This window comes from Melopsittacus undulatus, chromosome Z, assembly GCF_012275295.1.
Source record: "Melopsittacus undulatus isolate bMelUnd1 chromosome Z, bMelUnd1.mat.Z, whole genome shotgun sequence".
Classification (NCBI taxonomy): domain Eukaryota; kingdom Metazoa; phylum Chordata; class Aves; order Psittaciformes; family Psittaculidae; genus Melopsittacus; species Melopsittacus undulatus.
Window position 1 is genome coordinate 30,092,658 of NC_047557.1, and position 17,503 is coordinate 30,110,160.

Sequence of the window (17,503 nt, forward strand, 5' to 3'; positions counted from 1 at the left end):
CGGAGAAGCCACGGCTGCCCCATCCCTGGCAGTGCTCAAGGCCAGGTTAGCCAGGGCTTGGAACAACCTGGTCTAGTGGAAGGTGTCCCTGCCCATGGCAGGGGGTTGGAACTGGATGATCTCTAAGATCTCTTCCAACCCAGACCATTCTGTGACACTATGGGTTTATGACTTGTAAGCTGAGAGACCAGATGGGGAGAGGGGCTGACTCAGTAGTTAGAAGAGTCACTAATATACTTTCTCTTCAACAAGTACTCAGCATGAGTACTCGAGATCATATTAAAAAACAAGTCATTTATCTTCTGTGTTTCATAACTGGATCAATGAGTAGGGAAAAAACCTGAATGAGGAACTGCATTCTACCACACTCTTTTCCCATAAGTGTTAAACAAACATTTTCTTCACCACCCGAAAGGCTTGAGTAAGAAAGCAAACTACTCCCTCATCTTCTTATGTATCAGTGAAACAATTCCTTTCTTTAGGCAGATGAGGATGACTCATTTTAGAAACTACTGGACATTATGGTGCTGTACAGTGATATTTGAAGATAACAGTTGCACGAATTTTCTTGGGACTGAAGGTAGAGCACACAGAACACTCGTAAACTAGTATCTTTTAAAGCACAGTACTCTGTTCAAATGACAATATGAAAGTCTCTGAGCACAGAAAAGTTACAGCATTATATATGTGCTTTAAAAAAACTAATAAATCCTTTATTTTCCATTAGTACTGAAAAAAGTCTTTGGCACTTAAAGATCAATTCAAGTGTAAAGTAAGACTTAACATAATAGGTATGGTTCCAGCAGTACACGTGAGAAGGACCCGTCCTTTGCGATTTGGTCAACGTCCACCATTTCCGCGAACGCACCAGCACCCTGACCGCCGACAGCGCCACCTGCCGCCCGCCGGCGGGTAACGCATCTCGGGCTGGCCCCGCCCAGCGCCGCGCCAGGCGACCACCCTCCGGCCACGAGCGCCCCCACGTGACCACAGCGTGATTTGCGGCCCCGCCCGCAGCGCCGCGTTCCGCACGGAAGCGCCGGCGGCACCGCCCTCTCGTGGCACGTGACGCGGACGCTACTTCTCCGTCACGTGGTCTCCGCCCACCCAAACCACCCCCCTCCCATTCTCCCCCCTTCCCCCCCCCGGCAGCCTCTCGGCTGTGCGTGCTGGGGCCGTTCTTGCTATGGCCGCGCGCATGCGCAGGCAGCAGCTGTCATCCGCTCGCGGAGCGGGGCGTCTCAACGGCGCGGCGGGGAAAGGCAGGCGGGACCTGAGACGCGCCGGCCGGAGCGGCGCGGGCGAGCCGAGCGCAGCAAGCCGCACTGCCGCCGTTCCCGTTCCGTCTCGCTTTCCCTCTGCTTGCGACCGCCCGCTTAACCCTCTCCCGGACAGGTGCGGGGCGAGCTCAGAGCGGTAGCGAGCTTGCGGGGGGAAGAGGCGTGGGGCAGCCTGCCGGATCGGAGCGGGGGCGCGGGGTGTGTGTGGGCCGGGGGCCAGCGGGAAAACCGGGGCGGGGGGGGTGATGGCGGTGAGGCAGATCACGGTGAGTCAGGGGTATCGGCGTCGGGCCGGTCGAAGCGCGGTGGGTCCCGGCAGCGGGGCAATGTATTGCCGGCTGTCGCGCCTAGGCGGGCCTCAGGGGTCAGGTGCGAAGGCGGAGCGGCCGCTGTGGAGCCGGACAGCCCCCGTTGGGGTGCATGAGGGGTCAGGACTTTCGGCAGACGGGTGGGAATCGGTGCGGGGACTGCACGTTGCGGGAAAGGGGATGGTGGCTGGGACGGAGCTGAGGAAATGAAACTGGCAGGTGTCGGAAAATTACGTCTCGTATTCCCGCATGTGGGCAGCGATGCTGGGTCGGGGCGGGCAGGGGGAAGCTCTCCGACGGATCAAGCAACTACCCCGGGTGCTCGAAATGGGTGGTCAGAGCGAAATACGGCGTTGCCTCTCTCCGTGTTTTTGTGGGCTGTGATGAAATCCTGTGGACTTTCCAAACAACCTTCCTCTCTTACAAAATACAGTCGCGGTGATACAGCTCCGTCGTTTCTGCTTATCTGAGGTGTTCCTCAAGTTAACGGTGGAAAGTGTTAGGAAAAGACTTTAAAGCCGTCGTCTCAGTCACACACTTCCCAAGCGCTGGTACCACACCTGATTGTGGTTATAGTGTTCCACACTTTCGGAGCTAGTTTCAGGGTTAGCGCATTTTGCCATGTTACAGCCCTTTTCTATTAATGAGCCTTCTCTCTTCTGTGCTTGATTTTAACTGGCAATCTGAAATGAGAAGTGTATACTGATACAAGGAGGCACAAAATTTAATCAGTTCTAAGTAATGATAAGTTTGATGGCTTTGTGATGGAAAGTAACCGTTTTGCCTGAAGGTAGTTGACATAGTTGTAGGTCCTCAGAACCTTAGTACAAAAGGTGTGAGAAAAGCAGAATGGAAAACGGGACCTGGGGGTGGGGAGTGTCTGGGACTAGCTGATGGCCAGGATGGGAGCACTTAAACTAGATGATAAGTAGAAGAACAGGATGATTGCTATGTCTGCAAGGTTAATTAAGCTGGGAAAAGTAAACGACCCTTAAAGACCACATCACATTTTTGTATGAGTGCGGGAAACTTTCTGGAAATGATGTAATATGCTCAATGACCATGTAAGGATGGCCTGTAGAGCAATACGGGGAGACACGTTAGGAGGAGCTATCCCCTGTGTCTCCCGGCGCCGCAATAAAGAATACCTGCTTGTCAGCTTTAAAACTTTGTTGGCGAGTTTGTTCACGGAGTTTTCTCCTAATCAATACTAAATACCTTTTTTCTTTCCGCCCCCTCCCCTCCCCCCCCCCCCCCAGTTAACTGTGTTAGGAAAAATACTGGTGTCAGTGTTTTTCGAGGATCTGTACCAGCTTATACTACTTATATAAAGCTTATATTTATTATCTTTATTATTAAACTGCAGCTGTATAATTCTTTGAAATCTTGTCTGGGATAGTGACAGCAGCAATAGAAGTTACCTGGTGGCTACTAAATCAGAGGTTTTTAAACTGAAATGTTTCTTACAAGAAAGAAACCACCTGGCACCCCAGTGCAGTCTCTTTTTTTTTTTTGTCACTGTACTGTGGTGTTTTTTCTTTTTTTCCCCTCACATTTTCAATGATTAAAGCATGTGAAAATTACTATGGTATAAAATTTGTCTTGGGCTTTACCCTTATTTTTCCTTGAACTGTGATAACTAGCAGATGGTATTACCTCACAGAAGTACCTTCCAAACACAAGACAACATAAAATACAGGCATGATTTCCTTTTCAGTAATTGAAATGAGAGTAAACTGAGTTACTGGTAATCACACATATCTTGCTATCAGCTTCGGTTTGGAGTATTGTTATTTGACTGCTGGCAACTGATGATTTTCTTTTAGCTATCTGCACATGGGATGTATATGAGAGCAGTTTGCTTTCTAGGGACTAACCCAGGAAACAATCTTTCATTTAAAGAGGTAGGTATGATTAAACAGCCACCCCCCTTTTATTTTTTTAAGTGGTAAATATGTTGAAATAGTCTAGTCCTGTAATTCTTAGTCCTGAATTTTTGATGAGTATTGAGTACAGAATTTTGCATCTCTTGTTCTGATTTCTAAACAAAACAGTTCTGCACCAAATCTAAATGCACGGTTGCTACAGTAATACATTAAAATCAGAAAAATGTTGTCAAGTGCTAATTATTTGAATCTTTCTAAGATGATGAGCAAGCACAACAATAATAAAAAAATTGTGATGTCTTACCTATTGAAAATTATTTGATTGAGTTTAGGACTTCCTCAATTTAAACAGTGCTCAATTGGTCTATTAAGTACTACAGTTTATTGACTTCGAGATCTTCAGTTTACAGACTTCTACAGAAGTTAGTATGCTCAATAACCTGTATAACAGATTTGGAATTCCTGGGAAACAGGATCTTTTTCTAAGCCAGATACATAAACTAGGTAGGCATAATTTGCATGTACATTTTCTATTAGTAAAGGAACAATTCAAACGTAAGTATTCAAAACCAAATTACATTAAGAATTAACTATTTGCATGCTCAGGAATAGTTGGACATGCAAACGATGCTTTTATGATTCCAGTTAACTGAAAGTAATTCCTGTAGCTAATTATTGACTGTGCACTGTTGCAGTATCTTGTATCTGAATTTGCTTCGGCAAACAATATTGGGAGTTGAATAGTACCTACGTACAGATTGTGCTAAAAACTGTTTAAAAATTGTTCAGGAAAATGCAGAAGTGAATCTGCCCATCTCTGTGGTAAGAATAAGATGAGCTTAAGGAGTTTTTGTTTATGTTGTAAATTAAATTGCAGTTTAGAGTATTGCAGAGTAAGACTTCTTTATCTGCAGTTTGTTTCCATATCTGAAGGAGCTGACTGTACAAATGCCTTTCCTTTTTTTTTCTGCAAATAAGTATTAGGGGAAATAAGGTTTTCCTCAAGTTTTGCCAATAAAGTGTTTTTATTGAGTGATTCCTTAAAAAATGGTGGCTAGTACTTCATAATGTGATTGCTGTGTCTTGTGTTTTTTTTTTTAAATTGAAAATGTGTATCTGAAAACTTCGTTAAAATACATTATTTTGTGCTTTCTTTCAGATCAGCCTCATGCTGTGGCTTTTTGTGCATGCCTTTCTCTGAAGTTTAGTTTCTTATTGTTAGTTATTTGAACAAGTTTTTTCAGGATGAATTAATTCTCCCTCAGATGTTTATTGTCCCATAGCATGGGTAAAAAATTCAAGAAAAGGATAAGGGCAGATTGTGTATTTGAATTAACTTACCTGCAAGAAGTGGTGACTTTCGTAGTTTTTTTTTATTTCCCATCTTCCTTCTTTTTCTCATTTACTGGAACTTGCTTTATGTAATTTGTTTAATTTGTGTTGTTGGGAAAAGGTTCTTGATATTGCTATTTTTCTTATAGTTATTAAGCACTTTTCCATGCTAGCTTATAATTTTGTGTATAGCAAAGCAGAGGTAGCAGTGTCATGGTTTAACCCTAGCTGGCAGCTGAGTATCATGCAGCTGCTTCCTCCCCCCTTCCCCTCCCTGCTCAGTGGCTTGAGGAGGATAATTGGAAAAAGGTAGCACCCACAGGTTAAGATAAGAATAATTTGATAATGAAATACAATAGTAACAATAATAATACTATGAAAAATGGAGAGAAAGGCGGGAGGAATAAAACTCAAGAAACAGAAGTAATGCAGACTACAATTGCTCACCACTCCACTGACTGATCCCCATCCCACCCCTGAGCAGTGATCGGTGGCTCCCAGCCAGGTTCGCCTAGTGTTGAGCAGGATGTTCTGTGGTACGGAATGCTTCTTTGGCTAGTGCAAGTCGGATGTCCTGTCCCTGTTCTTTCCAGTATCTTGCACACCTGGTCACAGGCAGAGTATGGGAAAATGAAAAGTCATTTATTTGGAGCAAGCACTGTCAAGCAACAGCTAAAACATCTTTGTTATCAACACGTAAGTATAAATTGATAGAAGTGCTAAATAGAAATCCAAATCACAGATCTGTACCAGCTACTAAGAAAAAAAAAAACCCAACTTTATGCTAGCTGAAAGGAGGACAAGCAGACTGTGTTTTGGTTTTCTTCTTTCTTGTTCAGCAGTACTTTCAGTGCAGGGGGCAAAATGGGCACCATTTGGCAAACAAGTTGATTCCCAAAAGCATCTTTGGAAGAACAATTATGTCAGGTCTTGTGTGGTTTAAAGCCAGATAGTTTTGGTTCCCTGCTGATGAGGGGTGGAACTCTACTAGTTAATGTACAGTAGAAGCAAAAAGAAGTTAATAGCCTTCGGGGGACATCTGACAGTTTAGTGTTAAGGTGGAAAGGCTGTCCTGTAATACTGAAAGTTCGTTTTGTGTAATGAAGACTGCAGGTTTTTGTGTGTTTTAACCAACAGCAGATTAACTTGCTTTTTTTCTGCTGTGTTTCAGTCTGTTTTAATAGAGTATTTTCTAGTTATGTAAATAAGTCTCTTGCTTGTAATTTGAGTAAACAAAATTGGTAGTTTGGATTTCTATATTATGTATCAAATAAATGAAACTTGAAAGATGTTTTTCAGTTGTGGGAATTTTTTGTTCTTGGTATGGAGGATTTTGCATGGAAGAATGGCGTTTAATAGATAATTCTCCCACCAATAAATTATATTTAGCATCCTCATAGCTTTAACAATATGGTAAGGTGTAGATGTTACAAAAAGCAGTCCACTGTTTTGACACTGTTTTGTTTGAGGCTGAAAATCATAGCTGCCTGGTACTGATTTTTATAGTTAAGATTCAGTTTGCTGTGGTGAGGTATAGAGGTCCTTTTCTTAGTATATAGAAGATATAATCCTGTAGATTCTGCATTTGCTAAGCAGTCATACAGAATAAAGTGTGTTCAAGCATGTAATATGTTAAAACTTCTGTTATGTAGATGTCGGTAATGAATTCTTCCCATGTTCAGCTTTAGTTACTAATGTTAAAGCACGCAGAAAGATACTCTTTTCTTTCTTCTTGTCTGTTGTGTCTCCCACCCACTTGTTTTTTGGCAGTCCCCTAGTCTTACAGTCTTTTATCAGGTTTTTGTAATGGTCATTAATGTATACATTAAAGGGTCAAGTTTGTTAGGTTTGTACAGGCTATACAGTTTAAATATTAGAAGATTTGTTTAAAAAGCACTTGCCTGTCATTATAACTGGTGAAATGAGTTTGCATCTTGAACATGTAAATACTGGTAACATTAATGAGATTTCATCTTGCTGTGAATTGAGTATATGAGCTTTTCTAGTGCTGTACTTTGACATTTTGATTTAGGTTAATTAGGTATTTTGGGCCACATACTGACATAGGCATGGATGATTAGATTTTGCTGACCTCATATGACTTCTGTTGTATTAAGAGAAATGTAGCATTAACGTGCTCTTGGCTGATGATTTGAAGATCTTTTGACAAGGCCTGACAATGGGTATAAACTCCTAAAAAGGCTAATCAGATTCTTTAACCCAGCTATTGGCTCTTTACCTGGCAAGTTTGGACAAGCTACATGCTTGCATTTTATCTAATTTTTGTGCTGTGTAATCAAGCACGTTTCAAGATATTGGCACATTACTTGATCACCAAGAAATTCAAGATTTATGGGCAGGTTTGCAGTTCATTGGATTAGGCTCATAGCTGGAGCTTGTTTAACTAAAGCCTTCCTCTGACTAGTAAAAAACTTTTTTCAGTGTTACGTGAGGTATTAATGTGTGCTAATTTTAGTGGAGAATGTCTTCTCATCTATTCACATTACCATCTGCTTTTCTATATGGTTATGGTCAGTCTTGTCTATATTTAATATTGTCTTGCAAGGGGAACAGAAAATGGATGATTACAATGTTGATATTAGGGATTTAAAATAACTCTAACCAGTAGTATATATATGTTACTGGTCTTTCTATTTTATGATGTGCAGCCTAAGTGAGTATAACTGCCTTTGTTTCTGTAAGTTTTTGTGTTTACTAATGTCTTGCAAATTTTCATTGTGTAGTAGTAAATAAAACCTCTGGAAGTTTTATTTCTCAACAGGTACAGCTTTGTGATATCACAAAACAGTTACGTATACACCTATGTAGAACAGTTAAGTAGTAGTATGATTGCGTGGATTTTACTTTAGAATGGTATCTTAGTATTTATGTTCTTGTCTGCAAAAGAACCTCTGGAGGCTTCTTCTTCTTATATTGAACTACATTTTCTGTTTGTTTTAATGACTTGGTAGTGTATAAATTAATTTTTTTATGAGAGAGCAGAAGTAGGAATTTGGTGGGAGGGAGTATGCAGAACTCTTGAATTCCACAATGTCCTTGAGAAAATGACATAGAGAATTGGAAGGCAAACATTTCCGGTTGATTTGCAGCATAGCTTTGTTTCTGTGGTAAATTTAAACCATATAAATCAGTCTTGGTACTTTCTGTTTTAGACTGACATTTGTAATGAACATTACTGCAATAATTGTGAAATGAGATTAAGAAGTCTCAACTGATAGGTCACAGCTATACAGTTTTTAAATTATTAAGAAATCAAAAAGTGAATAGCATTTCTATTGAGAAGTCTGTGGACTTCTAGTGTAGGAAATACTGTGCAGTCTTTATGATCTTTCTACTTCCTCAGCTATAGAGGTTACATAGCATTACTCTGCTCGGGGAGCGTTTTTACCAACATTGTGCTTATCAGAGAGCTGCTTACCCAGTAAATGAATGGAAAGAAGTCTTTTACTGAGGAGGAAGGGTAGTGTAGGTGCATGGATCTGACAGTATATTTCCACCAAAAATGACATAGCTGGCTGCTTTCTGTGGTCACTGGAGAGGGAACAGGACCCTAAGATGCATGGAAGCAGGTAGGAAAAAAAGATCCCGTGTTAAAAAAAAAAATGTCTTTTTTGCACTTCAGTTAAGCTGGTCAGTCATCCTGCCTTTTTGATGCTACACGTCTTCATGATTAGTTAGAAGTTATTAATTCTGCTTATGATACAGATTTGGGTTCATTACAGTACAGTTCAGTTATATGCTTGAGCCTTATTCTAATTCCAGAGATGTAAAAAAAGAATAAGCTAGTTAGTATCTTTACTTTGGTATGTTTTGCAAACAGGATTTTAGAAATCAAGCAGCAGGCAAACACGGTGGCATGTATGATTGTGGAAGTTAGATTGACAATTGCTGTTTAACAGTCCTTAAATTAACTAACTTCTTCATTGTGGCTAAGTGCTAGGGTATATTTAGTTCATTTGGTACATTGTTACTTTTAAAGCAGCTCAGCTGTTAAAACCAATGTGTTTTGTTGAGATGTCTTCGTTGAGAGGATTTTTTTATCATGGTTATTTGTGTGATAATTAGTCTGTTGTGCCTGGTAGTTGAAATCAGATACTAGCTGAAATCATCTGAGCTTTTCTCATAGCTGAAATGCTTGGATATAGCTTTTACATGTCTCTACCCATTTTCATAAGGAGTGTAGGAAATAATTTATCTTTGAGACTTACACTTCTTCAGCTAAAGCAAGTTTAATCCCAAAAATTTATGTAAGATTGAGCCTCAGGTTTGTAGAAACACATACAGACACTGTGCCTGTGTGTGTTTTTTGCCCATAGACAAAACTAGGATAAAAAGGTTGTTTAGCTGTGCAGATGCAGTGTTTAACTTAGAGCAGTAAATAGGTGTTTAACTTAGAGCTCAAAATTAGAGAACTGGGGAGGTTGGAAGGGACCTCTGGAGATAGTCCAGTTTCCCTGCACAAAACAGGCTCCACTACATAGGATGGCTCAGGCAGTGTTGAGCTGGCTTTTGAATATCTCCAAGGATAGACACTCCACAGCCTCTCTGGGCAGCCTGTACCAGTATTCGATCACCCCATGCTAATTTTTTTACTATGCTTAAACTGAATTTAATGTATTTGGTTTGTGCCTATTGCCAGTTATATACTGTGTCTGGCCTCCACTGGGGAGAGTCTTGCTCTTTATAGCTAGCTATGTGAGGGTAAGATCACAGAATCACAGACTCACTGAGGCTGGAGGTGACTTCTTGAGAACATGTAGCCCAACACCACTGCTCAAGAAGGATAAACTAGAGCAGGTTGACCAGCACTGTGTCCATTTGGGCTTTGAGTATCTCTAAAGATGGAGAACCTCTCTCTTCCAGTGTTTGACCATGCTTACAGTGAAAAATTGTTTCCCCGATGTTCAGGAAGAACCTCCTTTGTTTCAGCCAGTGCCCATTGTCTCCAGTCCTGTCATGGCACTGCTGATAAAAGCCTGGATCCCTCCCTGTTGCACCCTCCTGCAGGTATTTATATATTTTGATATGGTTCCCCCATTCCTTGTCTCCCCTATTCTGAACCCTCCTACCTCCCTTAGAGTGATGCTCCAGTCCCTTCAGTATCTTACTGGCCCACTTGACTGGCTAGTGGCATTCCTCCAAATCTAGCTGAGGACACCTTTAGGCACCTTTGCTGCATGGGCACATTGCTGGCTGTGTTTCCCAAACCCGTTAAAGGTGTTTTCTGTGAAGCGAGCCTGCCAGCCCTTAGCATGTACCTCCATACCTGAGGTTGCTTCTCCCCACTTTGCGCTTCCCCTTGTTGAACTTTACGAGGTTCCTGTTGGCCTGTTTTTCCAGCCTATCCGGGCCTCTCTAGATGTCAGCACAACCCTCTGGTGTATCAGCCGATCTTCCCATTTTTGTATTGTCTACAAATATCACATTGAATTAAGTGGAAATAGTTGCTGTGATTAGTCTTGGATAAAGTAACGTGTCTGAGAGATGTTGAAGTAATGAGACAGCAGTTCAGTTACTAGTTGGCTGAACCAATTCCAGCTACTGCTTGTTGCAGCATGTCCCTCTGCCCCCACCAATCTGTTAGTGTTTTAGGAATGCTTGACTTGGTTTGGGGACACTGAGCTTAGTACTAGCTAAAGCATACTTTCAAGAAGTTCATCTATCCACTAAAGGAAAGAATATTAGTGATGTAAAAGACAAAATTCACAAGTGGATACTGTCCTGGATTCAGCAGTAGCAGTCATTTTTCTCCTTCTTGGTAGCTGGTGCAGTGCTGTGTTTTGACTTTCGGGCTGAGAATGGTTACTGACAGCAAGTATGTTTTGAGTTACTGCTCAAATGTTTGGTTTGTCCAAGGCCTTTTCTGAGCTCATGTTCTGCCAGGGAGGAGGGGAGGCCAGGAGGAAGGAGAGACAGGACACCTGACCCAGGCTAGCCAAAGAGGTATTCCATACCATAGCACGTCATACCCAGGATGTAACCGGGAGAGAGCCGGAAGGGCTGGAGCTGTGGGGGGATGGAGGAGGTATCGGTCGGTGCTCGGTCGGGCAGGGTGGGGTGAGTTATGGGTTGGTGGCTGGTGAGGTGTTGTATTCTCTTCACCTGTTATTGGCTTTATCATTATTATTTGTAGTAGTAATAGCATTAGTGATTTGTGTTATGCCTTAGTTATTAAACTGTTCTTATCTCAACCTGTGGGGGCTACATTCTTTGGATTCTCCTTCCTAACTCTCCGGGAGTTGGGTGAGCAAGGGGGGGAGTGAGTGAATGAGCTGTGTGGACTTGGTTTAAACCACGACAGATACTGAAGTAATTTTCTTTAAAAAAAAAAACAAAACTCACAAAAACCAAACCAATCAAAGAATAAGTAACACTCCTCCTCTCTGCCCTCTCTGCCTCCCTAGAAAGCCCCCCAAAACTGCACTGAAAATGTTGGGTAATACTGGAAGAGTTGAGGGAAGGATGTTAATCTGTATGCTGTAATAACTGCTCACTGCTGGGTATCATCTTTCATATAGTCAGTGGCATGGATTGAAAACTGTAAAATTATGAATAATGAAGGACTATTAATTTTTTTTCCCAGTGGAGAAATAGCAGAGGATTTTATTTATTTCTTTTTTTAGAGGTGGGGAGTGTCTTTATGTTTGTGTGTGTATTTCACTGATTTATATTCTTATTTAATACATATAAAAGTGAAAGCCTAAAAACTGATTTTGTACAGAGAAATAAAATACCCTGTTTGATTATATTTCTAGTGTCACTTTACTGCCAGTAAAACATTATAAGTAGTAGACACTGTCTACTGTACTTCTCGCACTGAAGGAAAGCATAGCTTCATCTTTGGTCATAAATCTGAGTTTCATTTTCCTGGGACTTGTCATAGGAGCAAGATTGTACATGGAACTTTAATGGATGGGAATATACGAAGGGTACATTATATATGAGCTCAGTGTTTACTGCTGAGGGAAGTTAATCCACTTATACATGTTGAGGTGTGTTTTCCTCTATGGACTTGATAACTTAAATGCAAAAATACTTCAAAATTAAAGTGGTACTGATTTTCAGAATGTGCAAGTTGTAGAAATTTGGTAAATTTAATGTTGAACAGGGTTGAAAGTAGTGTAAGGTGGAGAATAGTATGTTATTGAAGGTAGGAGTGTAGAAGAAGTCTAATCAAGTACTAACTAGAGAGTGGTGTGCTGGGTGAAGTGGGGAAGTAAAAAGAAGAAAAATGAGGACACAAAAAGCAGACTAAATGCTGAACTACCTTTTGGAGGATGAAACACAGAAAGACATAAAGACATCCTCCATGTAGAAATGGAAGTCACAGAGAACGCTGTAAGTCTTTATGCGTATCGCTTGCATGCTTTGTTTCTTTTAGATTTCAGAGAATGAGGGCTAATAATACTCCAGTTGTTAAACTGGATACAAGATACAAGAGCTGATACAAGAGTTAGGAAATTGAGGAGCTCTTTCTCTACGTTTGTAGTGTGACTGGGAAGTGAGTAGTTGGTTTTCTCCATACACTAAATGGGAGTGTTTTATCAAATGCATAGCATTGTTACCTTAGATTGTGTCCGTGTAATGTAAATCTCTAGAGAGAAAAAGGCAGCAACTTGCAACTGGATCACCACAGGAAGATGCTACTGTGATATTAAAGGTTAACTAGAGGAAACATGCCATAAAAATAGAGGTATGGACCAGATTGTCGTGATAGTGTTTGTGCTGGATAAGGGCCAGATATTCTTGAAGGAGTAAGGAGGAAAAGTATACATGTGTGCCTTTTATGGCAGCATGAGCAGAGGATTTTGAAAGCTTTTTTCCTGTTTGAAACATGTATGTCAAATCTCAGAATTTGTTTTACTGATTATTCTTTTCAGTGTATTTATTTTATTTTATTTTTGCTTTTTTTCCCTTAAAAGCTGGATTGAAAGAAACTGCAATGTCTGCTGTCATCTCAGATAGTCCTCCAAACCCAAGCTGCAAAATCATGACTTTTAGGCCTTCGATGGATGAATTCAGGGAGTTCAACAAATACTTAGTGTACATGGAATCACAAGGTGCTCATAGGGCTGGAGTTGCAAAGGTAAACTTCTATAATGTAGAAGGAAAATGGTTCCTAATACTTGTTTTTTTCCACTATTTGTATTTTGCTGATTGCAAAACTGATAATTTCAGTATGTAGCTTTTTTTTTTTTTTTTTTTTTTAAAAATTATTTTCAATTAATAGGTTCTGAACTGTTTTAAGAAAGACCTTTTTTGGTATCTCTAATGTTTCATGCAAATTAATGAAGACAATGTATACTGTTTTCTCTCTAAAAATCAACTGTTCCCATGTTTATAACAGCAAAAGAGGATTTCTTCTTAAAGGCAGGTTTAAACTAGTTTTTGTCAAATCAGAACAAAATAGGGAGTTTGTAGTATAAATCGGAAAATGCAGATCTACCAGGTGTTGCACTTGGTGTTTTAGGGTTGTGTGTAACTTTACTGGAGCGAATAATCCAACTATTGTTAATGGGTGTATGCACGAAGATAGTGTTTGAATGGAAATAGTTTTCTTTTTAATTGTAATAGTCTTATGTTAATGAGAATTGGAGGTGTACTATCATTGCATTGCCTTTGCAACCAGGAGTAGAAATGTGATAAATAGGCAACAGTGGGAACCTTAGCTGAGCTTTTCCCAAATTCAGTTATATAATGGAACCTACTTATTTGTGGGGGGATGAACTATTGCAGTCCTCTCATCTTGAACAGTAAACAGCAAATTCATAGTAGTGACTTCTGCTAACAGATTTACACCATTAATGTGTATGTAAGCAGGAGATTCTAGCTATGTATTATTCTGTGGATTAAGTACGTGGATCCAACTTGAAAAAAATATTCTTGTTTTCATATTGTTTATAAGAATAGCTTTATTTCAGCTGTTCATAGTTTTTAATCCTGTTTCATGGGGATCTAGCAAAAAAAGCAGAAAGTGCCTTATGACCAACTGGGGAGATGATACTGATTATCTTCTATTTCAATTTGTTCATATTTAATGTGCTTGCTTCTTTGGCATATTGTGTATAAAACCAGGACAGGTATGGATAAATTGTACTCTTTACTTTCTCTGGCTATATGATGCTATTACATGAACCAGGGTTAGTCTGTAAGATGAAAAAAAACCCAAATAAAAATAAAAAAATGAACTAGTTTCTTTTATAAAAAAAAATATGTGTGATATGTTTTTTATTATGGCCATGCCTGTTGTAGACCACAGCTAGTCTTTTCACTGAATAGCATTTAAAGCTAGAATCTTCTTAAAGAAAAAAAGTACCTTGCATTTCACTTTCCTTTAAAAACTGTGTATCTGTTTACCTCTGGCAATTCTGAGGAGGTGTATCATCTAATATGATACTGTAATCCTTAAAAAGTACATGCAAACTTCTGTTCTTATTTCTGAGACATTCATAACAAATAAGAGCTTCAATTACTCTCCATCAGCGTTTTTTGTGCTTATTTTCTTCTTTTCTGGGAATGCTGGTTAGTGGCTTCCTGATGCATGGTGCTAAATGCTCTTTTGAGGCTGCTGGTATACTAAAGTTGTGGGACTAAAGTATGTCATGGTTTGAGCCAGGTGTGCTAGTCTTTTATGTGTGTGAACTTTAGCATATTTGGAAAGGGAGACTTCTTCATGTCTTGGCATTCTTGCTTGCAAAATTTCAGCCAGAAGTGTAAAAAGATAATGAATTTGCCTTACTGGAAATATTCTTTAGATTTATTTGACTTATGAGTATGGCTTCTGTTGTCACTCTGTTTTGGTCCCTTATCTTGGTTCTGGTTCATTTCCTGCTACCCAGCAATTAAATTTCCATGTGTACCCAGTGTAGGAGAAAAAAGCAGAGCCATTGAGTATGTCCTGAGAAGAGCAATGGACATAGTATCATTAGGAAAGAATATGGAAAAAAAAAAGTGGAACAGTTTTACTTCCATTGTATAATTTTAAATTTCTGTAATATTGCTGTTGCCTTCATGTCCTCAGTGTTCTCTACCCTCCCTTCCCCCATTAACTCTTTAAGGAGATTATCTTTGTGAAGATTTGGATTAGATGTAGCTTTCTGCAGTAACCAAGCAAGAGATTAATTCTTGCATATAGGAAATGGGTATGATTTGAATATTCACATGTAACTGAAGGCAGAAATGGCATAATACCAATAAAATATACTAATGCTGTAATTTTAAAATTAGTAAACTTATGATGAAGAATGCAAGCTTTGTTTCCTGTAAACTCTGTTTTGAAGTTGAAACACTAAAAATTATTATAGTGGGCCAAAGTAGCAGTTACTCTTGTAAGTTCGGCACATGTATATGTGAAACTGACTTTTTTAAAGGTTAGATGCCCCTGTGATATCTACCAGGTGTTTCAGTGTTTTAAAGTATAATGCTGATGTTGGCTGTGGAGTGGATGCAGGCATATCCTGTTTAGTTTAATTTTCTTTAACACTGTAAAACAGTGATCATGTTAACAGAAGAACAGAGGTTAGGCTCTGGTCTTCTTCACCTTAGTATGCTGCAAGATGTAGATGAGAATCCCATAACTGAGTTGAAAAAGTGTGGGTAGCCCATTGTAGTAATTTAAGTGACAATCAAAGAGATATGACAGCTTTCAGGATAAGTATGAGAACTGAATAGTATGTTTTAGATACATGTCCCTAGTTAACACTGAGTAACTTGTATTTTTAGTTTTTAAGCTTTTTTTTTTAATTTAATTAAATACAAATTAAAACCACTTTCTTTGCGCCTGAAATCATGAGCAGCTTCCTTAAGAATGAACCTTTCAGTGTTGCCGTTATCAAACTGTAGCTGTTTATTTTGTAGTTTTATCTGGACTATATAGGTACCATATAAGAAATGTTTATGGTATATTTTTGGTTGTTCTCATTAACCATCTCTCAAGGAGATTATTATTAGAACTCTTTATCAGATAGTAGGGATGGAAAAAATTGGCTAAAAACTACTGTTCCCTCAAATTGTACACATACATGCAATTAAGAGAAACTGGAAATTAGCAGTCTTAAAAGTAATTCCAAAATTCGATTTACAGAAATTGCCACTACACTCATAGCACTTGTAGTTCTATATCGTCTCTGTTGAAATCACTAAAGCTGAACATAGCTGACAAGGCTGGAATTTGGCCCTGTAGTCAGGGATTTGTGGTATTTTGCATAGTGTAATTTGTCTTGTTTGAAGTGAATGTCCTTGTGCTTATATGATTGAGAATGTGTATGTCTCCATTTTTTGGCCATACACCTAGGATTTAATTCCTGTGCCATCTATCACATTTCAAAACTATGTGTTGAAGCTCTTCTCCATGTACAGATTGTTAAAATTGGAGTCCCAAGAGCACCGAAAAATATTTGTATATATCTGTATTTATATGCATGTGGGGTATCTGCTGAAACCCTGGAATAATGTATGGAAAAAAGCATAATAAAACCTTTTAAAACCGATTAATTACATTACTCATGTTTCAGTTGTCATGTGATTCAGAAGGGTGCTTCTAACCACAGTGTGCAAGTCTGCTTTCCTCATCTGCTTGATACTAGAACAGCAGTTAAAGCACCTTTGGTTATTTTCAGCATGCTACATACTACTCAGTTTTCTAGAGACTTTCTATATTCTGATTTTCACTTTTTTTTGCTATATTTCAAAATTACATATAAAACCCAAGTATTTCTTGAAAAAATCTTACCAAGACAGTAATTCATACAGCAAAAACATAAGGGGCATTTTCTGAGTTTTGGTCATTGGATTTAAAATAACAAAAATATAGTAATATAAAATGAACTTATAAAGGACCTAATTTATATTAAGTCTAGGAGGTATGGACTGAAGTATGAATGCAGACTACCAGAGGAGCTATCTGCTTATGCAGAAACAGTAACTTAAGCTTTAAACAGAGATCATAATCAGAGTAGGTATACCCAACACCTTAGGTTAAATGTGAAAGTGTGTAGGGGAGAAGACCTGTCAAACATGTGGAAGAACGGTTGTAAGTAAACGTCTGTAGGTCTTGCATGTGGTGTGTGTGTGAATACAGTGTTGTTTTTTTTGTGTTGGTTTTTTTTTTGTTTGTTTGTTTTTAAAAGAAGTTCCTAATATTAAACCATTTATTTCCAGAGTGGAAAACATGCTGTGGCACCCCTGGAGCAAATTGGCTGAAATATTTGGGTTTTGGAAGTATGGAATGAGCTTTAGGAATAGACAATGTATTTTAGTCTTACCGTTACAGAGGATCGTATACTTAAAAAGGAAAACAGGGACGGGAGGTAACAGAACAAATGAAAATTAGGGAGTACTGCTAGATTAGTTGCTTTTATTTGAATGAGAAGTATTTTGGAACTGCATTTAGACAGAGCAAAGTAGTAAAATTAATTTGCAGTTGCATTGGCAACTAGTAAAGTAATTTTGGAATGTGATACTGAATATGTGGCAACAAGAAGAAAACATTTTTCAGAAGAGCAGGGGTAGAAGTAGCTACATAGAAGTAGTAGCCAGTGCTGTTCAGAACCAAATGCAGAACCAAATGCAGAACAGGAGATTAGCAGTATGTGAAAGATGATTGAACAGAAATTATTGTTGGTAGCACTCTGAAATAACCTCAGTTGTATTAATGTGCAGCCTTAATGAAGGAGAC

At 39.3% G+C, this 17,503-nt stretch overlaps 1 protein-coding gene across 5 annotated transcripts in view; it reads left to right on the plus strand.

Moving 5' to 3' along the window:
• The first annotated feature begins 1,263 nt into the window (after window positions 1–1,263).
• KDM4C (lysine demethylase 4C) overlaps window positions 1,264–17,503 on the plus strand; it is a 265,851-nt gene continuing 249,611 nt past the window's right edge. For all 5 annotated transcript variants that reach the window (XM_034073180.1, XM_034073181.1, XM_034073182.1 and 2 more), the window contains exons 1-2: window positions 1,264–1,395; window positions 12,750–12,913. In XM_034073180.1, the coding sequence (XP_033929071.1) occupies window positions 12,770–12,913 (144 nt within the window). In that variant the 5' untranslated portion in view covers window positions 1,264–1,395; window positions 12,750–12,769. The remainder of the gene's footprint in view (window positions 1,396–12,749; window positions 12,914–17,503) is intronic.